Source organism: Rhinichthys klamathensis, unplaced genomic scaffold (genome assembly GCF_029890125.1).
Source record: "Rhinichthys klamathensis goyatoka isolate OS25496 unplaced genomic scaffold, OSU_Roscu_1.1 h1tg000191l_1, whole genome shotgun sequence".
Lineage (NCBI taxonomy): Eukaryota > Metazoa > Chordata > Actinopteri > Cypriniformes > Leuciscidae > Rhinichthys > Rhinichthys klamathensis.
The window spans coordinates 8,694,516-8,712,027 of NW_026606717.1; the positions used below are offsets into that span (position 1 = coordinate 8,694,516).

General features: G+C 37.4%; 2 protein-coding genes across 2 annotated transcripts in view; one reads left to right on the top strand and one right to left on the bottom strand.

Annotated features, from left to right (window-relative positions):
- cnot8 (CCR4-NOT transcription complex, subunit 8) lies at positions 1 to 11,498 on the top strand. Its single transcript, XM_056262307.1, has 7 exons — positions 1 to 121; positions 799 to 995; positions 1,988 to 2,181; positions 4,354 to 4,515; positions 10,270 to 10,414; positions 10,499 to 10,609; positions 10,693 to 11,498. The coding sequence occupies exons 2-7, from the start codon at positions 879 to 881 to the stop codon at positions 10,819 to 10,821; spliced, it is 858 nt and encodes a 285-aa protein (XP_056118282.1). The 5' UTR covers positions 1 to 121; positions 799 to 878; the 3' UTR covers positions 10,822 to 11,498.
- Positions 11,499 to 14,391: 2,893 nt separating this feature from the next.
- Positions 14,392 to 17,512, bottom strand: part of gemin5 (gem (nuclear organelle) associated protein 5) — a 33,605-nt gene continuing 30,484 nt past the window's right edge. The window contains exons 26-28 of the mRNA XM_056262308.1: positions 16,021 to 16,471; positions 15,861 to 15,939; positions 14,392 to 14,648 (exon numbers count right to left, since the gene is read on the bottom strand). Of these exons, the coding sequence (XP_056118283.1) occupies positions 14,478 to 14,648; positions 15,861 to 15,939; positions 16,021 to 16,471 (701 nt within the window). The 3' untranslated portion in view covers positions 14,392 to 14,477. The remainder of the gene's footprint in view (positions 14,649 to 15,860; positions 15,940 to 16,020; positions 16,472 to 17,512) is intronic.

Consider the following 17,512-nt stretch of genomic DNA (forward strand, 5'->3'; position numbering starts at 1 on the left):
GGGTATTTTCCCACAACCCCGCGGAACCGGAAGCAGCGCGCTGTGTGTTTAGAGTCGCTGCTACTGCTAGCTGCACAGCGGCTTCTACATCTACGCTGAAGAACACCTAACAACCTGCCAGGTAAATAGTCGTCTGAAACTTTGTGTTACTCCGTATGATATTTGTTTAGTAGCGTTTCATACTCTGACTGGAAAGGAAATGTTGTTTGTCAGCGTGTTTGGCGGCTGCAGACTAACAGAAGCTAGCGTTTTAAGCTAATATCAAACCCTTGCACCAAAATCATGGTTAATTTTTTTTTACTACTTTATGAACAAATAAGATGTATAACGTTAATCAAATAATTTTTTAGATATTTGCTACTAGATACTAGCCTGTGAATGGTTAGAGTTATCTAGATTAGACTTAAGATGTTAGTGAACATTTAATTAATATAACATATATGGTTATTATGTTAGTTCCTCTCCCATTAGCGTTACATTTTGAATAAATGATAACCGATTTACTAGTTGTTTGTTTGGGTCTGGAAACGTTGTGCATGTTAATATTCACTAATATATTTGATTTAATATTCACCCAACTTACTTCAGTCTTATGTCCTCTATGAAAGTCAATTAACTATACAATCCCTGATAAGATTCAAGTTGCTAGAGTAGTCATTTGATTGAGTTAACAAACACTTATTAATATTCATCAGTCTTTCATTAATATTCATGTACTTTTTTTATATATATATTTCCATGCTCATGAGAGACGAATCAGAATAAATGCCATGATAACTCAATTGCTCTTCCTGGCAGAGTTTATTTTCCTTGTGAGAGCTTCAGGATCGCTGGGATACTCGATCAGTTCCTCGGCCTTCATCATCATCATCATCATCATGCCAGCCGCACTTGCAGATACCAGTCAAATTATCTGTGAGGTATGGGCCAGCAATGTGGAGGAGGAGATGAGGAAGATCCGACAGATCATTCAAAACTACAACTACATCGCCATGGTGTGTGTGTGCGCGCCTGTGTTGTTGTTCAATCTACTAATGATGTGGGAAAATGTCCTATAATAACTTTAAAATGATAATTGAGACAATGTTACAGGTCAAATAGCACATTTTTGTTAATATACACTACTATTCAACATCTTGGGGTTGGTAAGATTTGTTTTTGAAAGAAGTCTCTTCTGCTCACCAATGTTAGATTTAAGTAATCAAAAATATAATAAGAACAGTAACATTGTGAGAGATTATTACAATTTAAAATAACTATTTAAATGTAATTTATTCCTGTGATGCAAAGCTGAATTTTCAGCATCATTACTCCAGTCTTCAGTGTCACATGATCCTTCAGAAATCATTCTAATATGCTGATTTGATGCTCAATTATTATTATTATTGGTGCTCTGTTATTAATAATAGTTCTTATTTTTAGATTTGAAAACCGTTTGTTGCTTAATATTTTGTGTGGTTAACCATAATTATTTTGTTCTTCAGGATTATTTGATGAAGAGAACACCATGTATTTGCAAAATAAATATTTTGTAACATTATAAGTGCCTTTACTGTCACGTTTGATTAATTTAATCCTTGAATCCTTGATAAAAGCATTTTCTTAAAAAAAAAAAAGTACCCCAAACTTTTGAATAGTAGTGCATCAAAGTTTCAACAAAAAGTATGAAGCAGCAAATCCGGAAATGTTTCTTGAGCAGCAAATCAGCATATTAGAATGATCTCTGAAGGATCATGTGACACTGAAGACTGGAGTAATGATGCTGAAAATAAAGCTTTGCCATCACAGGAATAAATTTCATTTCAAAAGATATTCAAATAGAAAACAGTTCTTTTAAATTGTAATATTTCACAATATTACTGTATTGATAAAAAATGCCTTGGCATAAGAGACTTCTTTCAAATATATAAATGATTCCAAATGTTTGACAGTAGTGTAAGCGCTTTAACAGGAATATGAGCTGAAGATTTGTGCTTTGGATCCTCAGGACACAGAGTTTCCTGGCGTTGTAGTTCGTCCCATTGGAGAGTTTCGCAGTACTGTTGACTATCAGTACCAGCTCCTGAGGTGCAACGTGGACCTTTTAAAAATCATCCAGCTGGGTTTGACGTTTATGAATGAAGAGGGAGACTACCCGCCTGGAACCACAACATGGCAGTTCAACTTCAAGTTCAATCTGACGTAGGTGTCCAGCATTACTTGCTTAACCCTTCTCATCTCTTATGTTGATATTTGTGTCAGAGGCCCTGTTCACACCTGGTATTAAGATGCATTTTGGTCGATCGGATCACAAGTGGATGATGCTATATACCAGAGGTGGGAGTAAGTCACTAAATGCAAGTCCAAGTCTTAACATTGCAAGTCAAAGTCAAGTCGCAACTTAGTCATCAAGTCATACCAAGTCGCACACAGGCTTTACACATTTTTTAACTCTGGGACTTTTATTACTTATTTAGACACAGAGGGCTGATGGGTTACAAAAATAAATAAATTCACTTGTGTGTAATAAATAAATCAGCATTAAGAAGCACTTTAAATGCTCTAAAATAAAAATAAATTAAATAAACACAAGTAAACAAGAATTAATACAACTTTTCCCATCTTGTAAAAAAAAAACTAAAAAGATATTGCATTCTAAATTAGTACTGTATGACAAAGTTTGTATGTTCTTACTCTAAATATGCAGGTGATTTGATCCCATAACACAAAATATTATATGTAAATTTTAAGAAAACAAATCTAATAATTTAAATGATTTAAACCCGACTATTTTTTAATACGTGGGTCGTTATAACTGACGTTCTCAACTACTTTCTATATTACTTTCTCCCGCCCGCAACATTTATGTTTTGTCCCGCTCCCGCCCGCAAAAAGACTTTTTTTCTGTAGCCTAGCTACCTCCGAATACTTTTAATTTAGCCTATGTGTCGCCACCATACACATCAGCATAAATGCTCCTGATAAATTATTTGTTATTAAAGCATTAACACACAAACCACTGTTAGACATAAAAGCAAGCAGCTCCTGCGTCCATGGTTTGGCATGACTGCGTGCCCTAATTCCTAAAAAGCTGACATCAGTTCATCGCGATCTCACACATCTCTGTTATTATCAATGAAGCTTTCATAATATATACACTTTGTTTGTTATAATTCGAGGATTTGCCAGCATACAGAATTGAGCACTGAACAAAAAGTCCGTTTTGAGCGGTGAGGGAAGTCTATCGTAAATGCTTCTGATTGGCCATTGCGTTCCTAGAAATCAAAACATAAGTCTGTGATTGGCTACATCGCTCAACACTGCAAACATGTTAGAAATAGATCTTGTAAAAATTGTTCTTATTGCTTTTCTGCAACAGATGAATAAAAATGTATTAGTTTTTATGTTTTATTCATAGTTTGCGGGAGTCCCGCGAATCGTTTTATTCTCCCTCAACCCGGACACACAGAGTGAGTGCATTACCGCCCGCGCTCCCTCTTATGATGAATAAAAAATACACAATTTTTTCACAAGTCATTTCAAGTAAATAGGCACAAGTCCGAGTCAAGTCTAAAGTCACAAGGAGCAAGTCTAAAGTCAAGTCGAGTCTTTTCAGAGATCTAGTCAAGTAAGTCTCAAGTCCAGAAAATTGCGACTCGAGTCAAGTCATATGACTCGAGTCTCCCACCTCTGCTGGTGTGAATACAGGTGTAAACGGGGTCTAAAACGCTTTGAGCTTGTCCACTTTAGACCACTTCCAGAGGGAGTTGAAAACTCATTCGACCGGATTGCTTTCGTAGTGTAAACGCTCATGTCTTCGAAAGTGTTGGAATGGCCACAAAAGACCGTCTTATCTCCGCTACTGACCTGATGTGTAAACATTACTGGCAGCGCTCTAGCCAGACAGGATTTAAACTTTGTCGGCTGAAGACCCAAGCTTGGTTTGAAGATGAAAAACTTACCAAGCGCAATGTTCTCTCACCATTCCTGATCTCTAACACACACTCAGTGTTCGGCTGGTCTTGCGGCTGTCAGAGCAGAAACGAAAGCCGCTGCTCTCCGTATGTTTTTCCGTCGTCTCCTGTCGTGTTCACATATAAATTGCGCAAGCTTATTTAATCAAAAGATCTGAAAAAACACATACATTTCCCACTTCTAAACCCTCCCCATGGAGAAATCAGGACAGAAGTGGTTGAAAGTGGACAAAAGAGACAGATTAAAACACCAGGTGTAAACGGGAATGTGTGTCTCCCTTGTCTGGTTATGATAAGAACGACCAAAACGCATCTTAATACCAGGGGTAAACAGGGTTTTACAGATTTAGCCTGAGCCTGTGATGGTAATGGTGGTGTTGTTTGGCCCTGTGTTTTGCAGAGAGGACATGTACTCCCAGGACTCCATAGATCTCCTCCAGAACTCTGGGCTGCAGTTTAAGAAGCACGAGGAGGAGGGCATCGACACACTCTACTTCGCAGAGCTCCTGATGACGTCAGGCCTGGTGCTGTGTGAAAATGTCAAGTGGCTCTCCTTTCACAGGTAATAGAAAAATCACTGCTTTTTTTGGGTCAAATGTGTCAATACTGTAGCTATCGTGCTACAGCACACATTCTGGCAGTTGCAGTTCTGGCACCGCCGTCCCAACATACTGTCCAACATTCACATCACATGTTTAGCAACACAGCTGAAGGGTGACACGCAGTTCTTTGCCATCACAAAGTTAAAGGGGTCATGAACTGCATTTCTTTTTTTTAGTTTTATAATGTTCTCTGGGGTCCACTCAGGGCTGCAACCACTAATCCATAAAATCAATTGTTATAGGTAATGAAAATAATCGTCAACGAATTTGATTATCGATTAGTCGCGTCAAACAGACGGAGCGCAATAATTCTGACTAAAATAAATTTTTTTGTTAGAAATTAACTAGTGTAGGTTTAATATTCGACATGTAACACAAGTAATCATATTTATGAGAGCAGTAACAGTAACGGCACTTATTTTGGAATAGCACATTAATGTACTATAACTATGTTCAGACGAGTGAATGTGTGCGTTCTTCATGCCTCATACAAGTTAACATTTTGTGTTTGATTATTGTCATTTTTAATTTAGTCTCTTTAATATCTGCTTGAAAATAGTAAGCAATGTTGTTTTTAGGTTTGGAATGCAATGTTTATATTTTAACCCTTTCAGCTTATAATGTACAGCGTAGCTTTTATAGGGACATTTTGGCCACTGGCATTTTTCATTTTATATTACACATTGTTTGGAGGACCGCATTGGGCAGGATGCGGAATAATATTGTTTAAAATAATTTTAATAATAATTTTAATGTATAATAATATTTTTATTTTTTCCCTCGATTAATCGGTAAAATAATCGACAGATTAGCTGATTATCAAAAATAATCGTTAGTTGCAGCCTTAGTCCACTTATGTTATCAAGATTTTTACATCAAAAACATCCTAAGTTAGAATAAGCTATTTTCTATCCTGAATTCAAGACTTGGAAGTAAACCCCCACTGTTATGATTGGGTAACAGTTTTGCATATTAGAAATAATTTTCAAGGTCCCTGCCATTTATGCTTGTTTGATGTTGAAAAAGATCTTGTTACATAGTTGAAACATTTGCCAACAGTGTGAAACATATATGCATATTACATAAGCTTTATAAGTCTTGGTTGTGGCAAATACAATTTAAGGACTGAGTTACCACAGTTATAATTGAAAAATAATGACTTACGGTGTTTTGTGTAAATGGAATTATGAATGAATGTGCCATTGTTTGTAATACTGAAGGCTATTCATAGTTCATCCTATTCGATAAAGTGAAAAACATACATTGTCATTTGCAGTGTAGTGTTTTAAATAAAATGAAACTTGTTTTACTGATGACAAAACAGATGTCGCTCACTGAAGCTTTATTCAGGATTTCAGTTAATGGCTTGGAGAACGCTTCTTTTGTTATGGTTTTGATCTAAATGCTTTCTCCCGATAATCCTACTCATTTACCCCATAAATGCTGAAGCAAAGGAAAGAACTATGCGCAGTTTGACCTCGGCGCTACAGTATAAATGCACTGTATCAGACAATAGCAGTGATGGGAATAACGGCGTTATAAATAACGCCGTTACTAACGGCATTACTTTTTCCAGTAACGAGTAATCTAATTGATTACTCTTCTCATTTAAATAACGCCGTTACCGTTACTGGCAAAAAATGTGGCGCGTTACTATAACTGATGAAGCTGGGTTTTTTTTTCATCAGACCAACTAGATCTCTGAGCGAGAGGCAAATACTTTTTTTACTGTTCTTCCTTGGTTAGTGGGCAGAGCACGAGACAAGCGCATAAATGCTGACGATTGGCTGAGGTAGAGTAAAATGTCATCGTAAGCCAATCAGAGGTAGAGTTGGGCGGGTGTTCGAAAGCACGCATAGTAGTGATGGGCATTCGGCTCTTTTGACTCAGCTCACTGAAAAGAGCCGGCTCTTTTGGCTCACAAACGGCTCTTTAAATGACTTTGACTATAATATTTAAATTTTTATTACATAATTATTGAATTTCTATAGGCTAAATTTGTAAAAATAGAGTCGGCTCTTCAGATATGCGAGCCAGCTCCCGACGTTCACCTAAAAGACCCGGGTCTTAGAGTCGGCTCATTCGCGAATCACGAACGACCCATCAAAAGCTCATTCGCGAACGAGTTGATCCATCATCACTAACGCTCATTCGCGAACGACCCATCATCACTAACGGCTAACGCTCATGAATTGTGAATCATAACGCATAGTCGGACAGGACAGGACACACAAGGAACAACACAAGCCAGTCAGTCAACGAGAGACAGGTATGGCGACGATCTTAACAAGCTTAATTTAATTTTGCCCAGTTGTGGCCTGTTGAGGGGCAATAAATATCAAAAGTTCCAAAACATCTATTGTGTTATTTGCATTGATCCACTATATAAACATAATATCTGCATACATGGCATTTGATTGGAGGCTAGTCTCACTTTGTCCCACAGCAACATTTTTTTTTTTTTTTAGATGTGTGTACAATGTTTCATGTTTCTGTTAATAATGTATTGTATTAAGTGTCCATTTCATTATAATATTCAGATTTATCATAAATAATTGAACATGCACATGTATTTTAAGTTCCGTTAAAGAGGGGTAGATGTGGGGTCACATTTGAGCATTTAAAATTTAATTTTACTTGAAAGTAACGCAATTGTTACTTTCTCAAGTAACTAGTTACTTTTAAAATTTGTAACTGGGTAACTAATTTAGTTACTTTCTGGAAGAAGTAACTAGTAACTGTAACTAATTACTTTTTAAAAGTAACTTGCCCAACACTGGACAATAGTGACACATGGTAAAAACGGTTACTTACAGACTATTTTTTTAAATTACATTTATCTCACTTAAATGTTTGCTCGCTTAAATGTTTGTTTAAGAAAAAGTAGCACAAATAGATACAATAGAATAAAGATACAAATAAAATAAAGACGTTTTTTGGGTAGGTCTAACTAGTATGAATAAAAAGTAAACAAATGTAAAATGACACTGGATAGTCTTTTAGTCCTGTATAAATTAAATACATGGCTTTAATTGTAAGGAATCTGAATTAATTGCCTATCTCTTGTTGTTTTATCAACATTGACATGTACACATATTAGGCTTCTGTCACTTTAAGAGCTAGTGCTACTTATCCATGTGCTGTTTTCATTATACTGTCACATTCGTTTCTCAACTGGTTGTTTATTTAAGACATAACCAACTGTGTTTGTGGATACTCACTAGTGCTGCACCATTAATCATATCGCAATCGTAATCGCGATGTCAAGCCTATGCGATTATACTGCGATTTTATATGAAATAAACAAATTAGGGCTGGTGAAATGGTTTAAAATTAAAAATTGAGTCGTTTTCTGTGCAATAAAAGCTGCTTTTGTACTACCGGGGAAGTTTGGGGTTCTAAAACTTACAGGATATTTGTTTTAGTACAATGACCTCTTATGTGTCAAGAGTTAAACTGTTTATTCGCACGTTGTTCGGACAAAATAAGGCAACAGCCGAAGCTCGTGCACACTAAAAGCCTGTGACAGAGCGCGAGTTGTGTTGTCTTATTGCGCTTAAACTGTCAAGTACACACAAGGTTTTCATAAACAGTTGTTTATATCTTCAGTGAATGCAAACAGTTCGGATGCGTATCAGTTTATTAGATCTGTGCCTTCAAGTGACCAACATCAATGACAGATGGCAGCAGGTTAGATTACAATCAAAGAACGAAAGATGAATGAATTAATAATTCTTAATATTTATGTTAAAAAAAACCTAAGGTAAATTATTTAAAAATGTTTTTAAAAATATTAAGATGAGCACACATGTAGTAGGAGTCACTTTTTACACACAATGATTTTAGAGTCAAGTCTGTTCCATTTTGCAGCTTATTCTGGCTAAAACAGTCCACCGACAGGCCGAGATCAGGAGACTTGATACGAACAATGATACGTTCGAACAATAATAATACGAACCAGGTCAATATTGCATTACTGAGAGAAAAAAAACACAAGTCTCATACAAGTACAAGTGATACTTGTACAACTTATTTTAAGACTGTTATTTATATCTTTTGCTGTAGTGTCAGTAGGAAATATCCGTTTACATTTCCAAACATTTATTTTGCCATTGTAATAATCCAGTGAGATTTTTATATGCATAAGGAGTCTGACAACAGCCAGTGTGCTCCACACGGAGATCTGATCTCACCATAATCGAGTCCATCTAAAAAACTACTAAATCCAGAAGAACTGCGGCAACGTCTCCAAGACTCTTGAAGAAATCTTCCTGAAAAGCTATGTGCAAGTGTACCTGGACAACAGCTGTTTAAACGCAAAGCGTGGTCACACCAAATATGGATTTGATTCAGTTTATAGAAGCTAATTGATAAATAAAATCTATTTATGACATTATTTTGGAAAGCATCCTCACTTTACAGCATTTTTACACAAGTGCCTAAAACGTCTCGCAGTACTGTAGCTTTGCAGGAAGGTTTCAAGCATCTTGGAGACATTGCTGCAGTTCTTCTGCATTTAGTCCATCTCAGTTTTTTTTCTGTTTCTTCATGTAATCACAGACAGGCTTGATGATGGAGAGATCAGATCATACCGGCTCTTGTCACTCACTGGATTATTACCATTAATAGCAAAATGTATGTTTTGGACATGTAAGCTGACACACTACAGCAAAATATATAAATAGCTGGCTTAAAACCTATTTTTTGGGGGTGAAAATACTAAAGTGCCAAAGACTTTTGCACAGTAGTGTATATATACAGACTTTTGCATGCACACAAGAAACTTTATCGGGCCCTTGAGAAACTATTCACATGCACACAGGAATTTTTTTGCATGCTTACAATTTACAATTACGCATTACAATTTCTAGTTTTATATACTATAAGCTAATCTATGAAGAAAAAGAGCAAATAACCACATGAATTAATAGAAATCTAGGCCGATTTGCTCAAAAATGGGCTTTCCTTGGGGTAGTACCTCTAATATCAAGGCCTAATGTCCAATTTAATGCATCCTTTGTGGCGGCAGAGAAACCAAGACACGAAATGGGCCTATGGCACAATATCGCTGTGTGCATTGTCCTATTTGCCAAGTTCAAGGGTCTATAAAAACACTGGTGCTAAAAAAAAAAAGTGGTCAAAATTTGGCTTTCATTAGGGCAGTACATTACCCTATTTTTAAGGCCTTAGGTCTGCTTTAACACATACTCTATGGCAGCCAAGAAACCACACAGTGAAACGGGCTGATGGTGCAATAGGTGGCTCAGTGTGCATTGTCTATGCTAAGTTGAATGGTTTCTCATGCGCACACGAAAGTCTGCATATTTTTTTATTTTTGCAAAGATCCTTTTAGTGGCTCTGTAAGAATGCTAAGAATATCATGAGAAGAAACCCAAAACGGTTAAAACATGCATTTTTGCATAATGAAAAAGTGCACCTTGAATAAATTCAGTCGTTTTTGACAATCGCTAAACGGCTACCATGAAAACACACTTGTTGTATGATAAATTCATTTTCAATAAATTCTTAATTTTCTATTATAGAAAACTAAATAGGGGTCAATAGTCTGGAAATGCTAATATTTTTCCATACTCTGCTTTCTTTTTTTCATACTTTTCCAAACTGCGTAGGAACCCTGGAACTTCTTTAATTTGCTCTTCTTCAGCAAATCTGGCCCCTAGTGAGATCTTTTGTGTTTTCTGTGTCCTCACTAGTGGATATGATTTTGGATACCTGGTGAAGCTCCTCACAGACACCCGGCTGCCAGAAGAGGAACACGAGTTCTTTCAGATCTTAAACCTTTTCTTCCCAGCCATTTACGACGTCAAATATCTTATGAAGAGCTGCAAAAACCTCAAGGTATGTCAAGCGCTGTAACCCGTGTTGTATAGATGTTGTGATTGGTCATTGTTGAAGATGATCAGTGGGTTTTGCTCGGTTTAGGGTGGACTTCAGGAGGTTGCGGACCAGCTGGAGCTGAAAAGGATCGGCAGGCAGCATCAGGCCGGCTCGGACTCGCTGCTCACTGGAATGGCTTTCTTCCGCATGAAAGAGGTTGGTGTTTTCTAACCGAGACCATAGCTGATGCTGGCATCTTAGCTGATCGTTAATTCTGCCGTCATGTTTTATTTCTTCAGCTGTTTTTTGAAGACAACATCGACGATGCCAAGTACTGTGGGCGACTCTATGGCCTGGGATCCGGTTCCTCTCAAAGTCAGAACGGAATCTCCAATTCCTCGCAGGAGGAAGCCAACAACAAGCACTGACTAAAACCAAGTGGATGACGCACTTGTTTTAATCCCACTCAGCATTGTTCTTTACAAAGATGATTTCAAATGATTCATGCATTCTAAAGGGACATTGGGAAATGCAAACAAGCTAATCTCCGATTCTGTTCTGCTCTGTAGTCCATCACACCACGACGTTCCAGGACTCTAGATGTGCTCCTGTTCTTCCCATCGGCTGCTTTTTTGAACATTTTATCTTTTGTTTTACAGTATTAAAAACACCATCGTTTTAAGCATGGGACCAGCGCTTGTGTATCTTACTGCTTACGAGACTCCAGGCATTTTAATATGCTCTGTCCTTTTTAGAAATGTTTTGATATTTTCTGGAAAGGCTTGAGATTGAATCATCACTGCGATAAGAGGAAATGCCTTCTCAACGTTGGAACACGTGACTTTGGGGTTGTGTTTTTAAAACAAGCCAGCATGTATGTATATTAAGATCGAAACTTTCAAAAAGAGATTGCTATCTTTAAGCATTTTTCCTGTAATAAATACATTTTAGATTGAGGTTTGGGGCATCTTTGAGAACACAAGTCCACTGGTCCTATGTAACCGTTTTAAATTTGTTCGTCACACGATCTCGACTGTTTGTGGTACGTGTTTTTATTGTATCTGTTGTTCGAGGCAGTTGTGTATTAAAATGTTTTCTATCGCCACAGTGATGTCATGTCCAATTACAAGGCATGTGTACTGAAAACTGACCCTTTGTTTGCAGCCTTTAAAGGAATGGTTCACCCCAAAAATGGAATTTCTTGATTTAAGAGTTCTTTCTTCCGATGAAGAGAAATTGAGGTGTTAGAGGAAAACATTGGAGGATATTTTCTCCATGTAATGCAGGTGAATGGTGCCCAACGTAGACCGTTTTTGACAGTCCAAAATCCATATTTCGGCAGCTTCAAAGGGCTCCACAATACCCCAGCTGACAAATAAGGGTGTTCTCTAGCAAAACGAAAATATGTATTCTACAAACGCTCACCATGGTCCAGCTCTGCAAAGCAAGTTCACGATAGCACTGCATTATTCATATACTTTATTATAATTTAAAAAAAAACTAGTTAAAAAGTATAAAACTAATTTATTTATTTTTTGAAAATGACTGATGGCCTTAAATGACTGTTAAAGGCCTTTATTTGTCAGGTGGAGCCCTTTGAAGCTATAAATATTAAATTGTGGACCGTCAAAAATGGTCTATGTTCGGCACCCTTGCATTACATGAAAACATAACAGGATATTTCTCCCTCCAAAAACCTTGATTTGTCTTCGGCTGAGAAAAGAAAGTCATATGCATGGTCTTGGGGTGAGTAAATAACCAGATCATTTTTGGGTGAAACATTCCTTTAAAGTTGGAAGGCTTAGTTTTGGTGGGCGTTTTCCCACAATCCCACAGGACCGTAAGCAAGTCGCTAGTTCGTTAGTAGGATTGGGAATAGAAAATCAATTCCAAATCTTGATATTCTTTAAGCGCCAAAGAGAACTTCTGCATGGAAGCTGTTTTATATCGCCTCTTATACAGGTCCTTCTAAAAAATTAGCATATTGTGATAAAGTTCATTTTCCATAATGTAATGATAAAAATTAAACTCATATATTTTAGATTCATTGCACACCAACTGAAATATTTCAGGTCTTTTATTGTTTTAATACTGATGATTTTGGCATACAGCTCATGAAAACCCAAAAGTCTAAAAAAATTAGCATATTTCATCCGACCAATAAAAGAAGTGTTTTTAATACAAAAAATAAAGTCAACCTTCAAATAATTATGTTCAGTTATGCACTCAATAGTCAATACTTGGTCGGGAATCCTTTTGCAGAAATGACTGCTTCAATGCGGCGTGGCATGGAGGCAATCAGCCTGTGGCACTGCTGAGGTGTTATGGAGGCCCAGGATGCTTCGATAGCGGCCTTAAGCTCATCTAGAGTGTTGGGTCTTGCGTCTCTCAACTTTCTCTTCACAATATCCCACAGATTCTCTATGGGGTTCAGGTCAGGAGAGTTGGCAGGCCAGTTGAGCACAGTAATACCATGGTCAGTAAACCATTTACCAGTGGTTTTGGCACTGTGAGCAGGTGCCAGGTCGTGCTGAAAAATGAAATCTTCATCTCCATAAAGCTTTTCAGCAGATGGAAGCATGAAGTGCTCCAAAATCTCCTGATAGCTAGCTGCATTGACCCTGCCCTTGATAAAACACAGTGGACCAACACCAGCAGCTGACATGGCACCCCAGACCATCACTGACTGTGGGTACTTGACACTGGACTTCAGGCATTTTGGCATTTCCTTCTCCCCAGTCTTCCCCCAGACTCTGGCACCTTGATTTCCGAATGACATGCAAAACTGAGCAACAGTCCAGTGCTGCTTCTCTGTAGCCCAGGTCAGGCGCTTCTGCCGCTGTGTTCAAAAGTGGCTTGACCTGGGGAATGCGGCACCTGTAGCCCATTTCCTGCACACGCCTGTGCACGGTGGCTCTGGATGTTTCTACTCCAGACTCAGTCCACTGCTTCCGCAGGTCCCCCAAGGTCTGGAATCGGTCCTTCTCCACAATCTTCCTCAGGGTCCGGTCACCTCTTCTCGTTGTGCAGCGTTTTTTGCCACACTTTTTCCTTCCCACAGACTTCCCACTGAGGTGCCTTGATACAGCACTCTGGGAACAGCCTATTTGTTCAGAAATTTCTTTCTGTCTTACCCTCTTGCTTGAGGGTGTCAATGATGGCCTTCTGGACAGCAGTCAGGTCGGCAGTCTTACCCATGATTGCGGTTTTGAGTAATGAAACAGGCTGGGAGTTTTTAAAAGCCTCAGGAATCTTTTGCAGGTGTTTAGAGTTAATTAGTTGATTCAGATGATTAGGTTAATAGCTCGTTTAGAGACCCTTTTCATGATATGCTATTTTTTTGAGACAGGAATTTTGGGTTTTCATGAGCTGTATGCCAAAATCATCAGTATTAAAACAATAAAAGACCTGAAATATTTCAAATATACACAATTATGTCAAAATATCCTCGTAAACAGTTTTGTCTTAAGTGAACGTAAACATTTAAGAAAAACAGTAGTACTGGATCCGTACATTGACACCTAGCTACACCTGCTGTGTCTTGCATTCAGATCTGCCTCCAGCCAATCAACAACTGAAGGATAAAACCATGTCCCACACTACTATTTTTTTCCTTTTTCAATGTTTCTTTCGAATGTATGTCACAATACGGAGAAAAAAAACGATTGTCGCTACTTGTTTCGTTTTTACTTTTTACATTTTTACTTTTTAAACTTGACTTCATATTGATTAAAATATATATATATTTTATATATTAATGTATCAAGTGTCAAAAGAATTTTAAAATGAAAAACTACACCAAAAAAACCCCAATTTGTTTATCTGCATGTCATGTGACAACTGACATCAAAGATCTGTGAACATGCAAATGTGTTAAATTATTGAAATATTAATTTAAAATATTAGAGGGTGCTTCAAATAAACATTTTAAGTCAACGGGGTTCGGCTGACAAAGTTTGGTCAAATAGAATCTATTGCTTCAATAAAAAAAAGTAAACTGTGGGAGAATTTGTTTTATTACAGACTAAGTCAAGTGAATTTTACATATCAAACAACAGTAATTGCATATCAAAAACACTAAGTGCTATTTGGACAGTGTCAGTCTCTGCCAGGCTTTACAGAGCGATTCTGTAGTGCCGTATTTGCGCAACAAAGTTGTGGCTTCGGCACAGACGTGCTGTGGAAACAGAGTCAACTGTTTTTCCATGTGCAGAAAAACGATGCAACATTCCATGACATCCGGAAATGGGTATTTCTAAAATAAGAGAGAAAAAATAAAAAAATTCTATCATGAAATGAAATCAATTTGGTCAGAATACATGGCTACTCTTGAATGGCTGTCAATAGAGAAAAGCTCCCATAATTGAAGCGAAGCAGCCAAACACTGAACCAGCTGTCTGAACAATAAGAAATTAGCCTCCATCATCATATTTGAGACACAAATTTCCAAGGCCTCCAAATTGTCAAAATGTTTTAAACATTGCTGAAAAACCCCGCTGTACGCAATTTACTACATACCTTCTATCATCTGATTGATAGTTTATAATTCAAGTAGAAGGTCTTTTAGTATTTTGTTGTGAAATCCTTACCGATTTTGATCAAATAAAAGTAAGAATATTTTTTTATATTGTTAGTAATATTTCAAAATGAACAGTTACACTGCAGCAACTTAGGTTTACTTTATTATTCATCATATGCGAGTATCATATATGATACATCAGGCTTTTGAGGAATGTTTATTTGTGCATCTAACATCTAACATTTCAAGCTATCAGAATTTAACCTTACTTACTTTTTGGTAATATACAGACATTTGAAGTGGATCAAAAAGAGTTAATCAAAGTTGTCCTTAGACAAGACCAGGTATTAATCAAAATTCATGTATAACTTTGATGAAAGGTTTTGACCCACTTTAAACGTTGACTACTGTATATCAGCAACTGCTCCAAATTGCATATTTGTGCTCAGTTTAATAAATTTGAGGTGTTGTTTTCCTACTCGTATGATCTCAGTTTTCTCCTATATCATACTTAATGAGCCATAAAAGCCTGATGTATCAAATATGATACTCGGCAAAAAACACATATGCAAACTTTTTCTGACTATCATTTTATACGTCAGACATTACGGGGTTCAGCCAAAAATGAAAATTCTGTCATCATTTACTCACCCTCAAGTCGTTCCAAACCTGTATGATTTTCTTTTTTCTGTTGAACACAAAAGAATGTCAGTAACCAAACAGTTGATGCTCCCCATTGACTCCCATAGCATTTTTTTTTTTCCAAACAATGGGAGTCAATGGGGAGCATCAACTGTCTGGTTACCTATATTCTTCAAAATATCTTCTTTTGTGTTCAGCAGAAGAAAGAAAATCAAGTCGTTCCAAATCCTATATGAGTTTGAGTAAATGATGACAGAACTTTCATTTTTGGGTGAACTGTCCCTTTCAGAAAACTGAGTGTCTTACTCTGAGCAGCTCAGGAATGGCAGTGAGCACTTTATGGTGTTCAGCGACCTGGGCAGTCAGTGTAGAGAGTGATTCACTGCTAGAGAGAGACAAAAAGAGCTGTTAGACATTTCTTTGAAGCACCTGAATCAAAGCGCATAAGATACAGCATCAGAAATACCTGCTTCCACTAGCAGATCCTCCACGTTCCTCTGAGGTTTCAGATTGAGAAGTACTAGGAGCTTCCGGGCTCACGTGAGTCTCTTTACACTGGCTGTGCTGCTGAATCAGGCTCGTCACTCTCTTCTGAATCTCTGCTATGGCTCTCTGGGTGGCCTGAAGATTGGCGTGAGGTTCAGAGAGAAGAACGTTCCAGAAGCCGTCAGAGAAAGTGCCTTCAGATTGAGCTTCTCTGTTACAGTCTGCTTCATCTTCGTTGTGGTTGTTCTCTGTTAAACGGTGACCGTTGCTGATGGTGTTATTGGTCAAAGCTGAAGTTTCATCGCTGTAGTTCCACCATTTCTTATACACGAGCTGATAACAGACAAAAGCCTCCACGCTTTGAGAAATCATCAAGCTTCTCTCGTCACTTGGGTCTAGTTTCTGTTTGTAAAGTGCCACCGACTCCAAACCTGCGACAAAAACGACAATGAAAGATTTGAATTAGGGATGCACCAAAATTTCAGCCGCCGTAGGACTATACATTATTTGGATAATTGGTTAAAAATAAAATCTGTTAAATCTGATTCTGTTATATAGAACTTAAGAATAATATACTGATATTTAATATTAATACATTTTCTGTACAATTTAGGTGTTACTTTCAATAGAAGTTTGGTTATTTTATTTTATTGGCATGTTCTGTCAAGAATGACACGCAAACTTTTAACCCGATTAGACAGAGGAATTACCACAGAAAAAAATATTTGACTTAGTTATTGTATTTTTTGAACCAGCGAGAAGAATTTCTGTTCTACTGCTGTTCAATTTTAGAAAAATACTTGAAAACCAATTTTTTAATTCACTTAAGCACTCACCAAGAGCAGAAGAGGGAAACTTTGAAAAAAGGTAAAAAAAAGTTGGGTGTCGTCGGCAGAACAATGAAAATGAATATCGTATTTCCTAAAGATGATGCCAATTGGTAAAAGATAAATAATAAACAAAAGAGGTCCTAATACAGAACCCTGGGGAACACCAGTGACAACATAGGTGGGTTTTGATTTAAACTGTTTAAGTTGTACAAATTGAATGCGGTCCGTGAGATAGGAACGAAACCAGCTTAAAGCCATACCGGTAATTCCAATAGATTCCAGCCAGCTCAAGAGTATAGAATGCGAAATGGTATCAAATGCTGCACTAAGATCAAGAAGTAGAAGTATTGATAAAAGACCCGCATCAGCAGCTAGTAATAGATCATTGGAAATCTTTACAAGTGCAGTTTCAACACTGTGATGAGAACGAAACCCTGACTGAAACTCCTCATATAAACTATTACAAGAAAGATGTTCACAGAGCTGGATAGCAACGATTTTTTCTAGGATTTTTGACAGAAACGGCAGATTCGAAATGGGACGAAAATTATCAAAATTCTTTGAGTCTGTCCCAGGTTTCTTAAGAATAGGTGTTATAACAGCAGTTTTAAGTGCAGTAGGGACAGTACCAGAAAGAAGTGA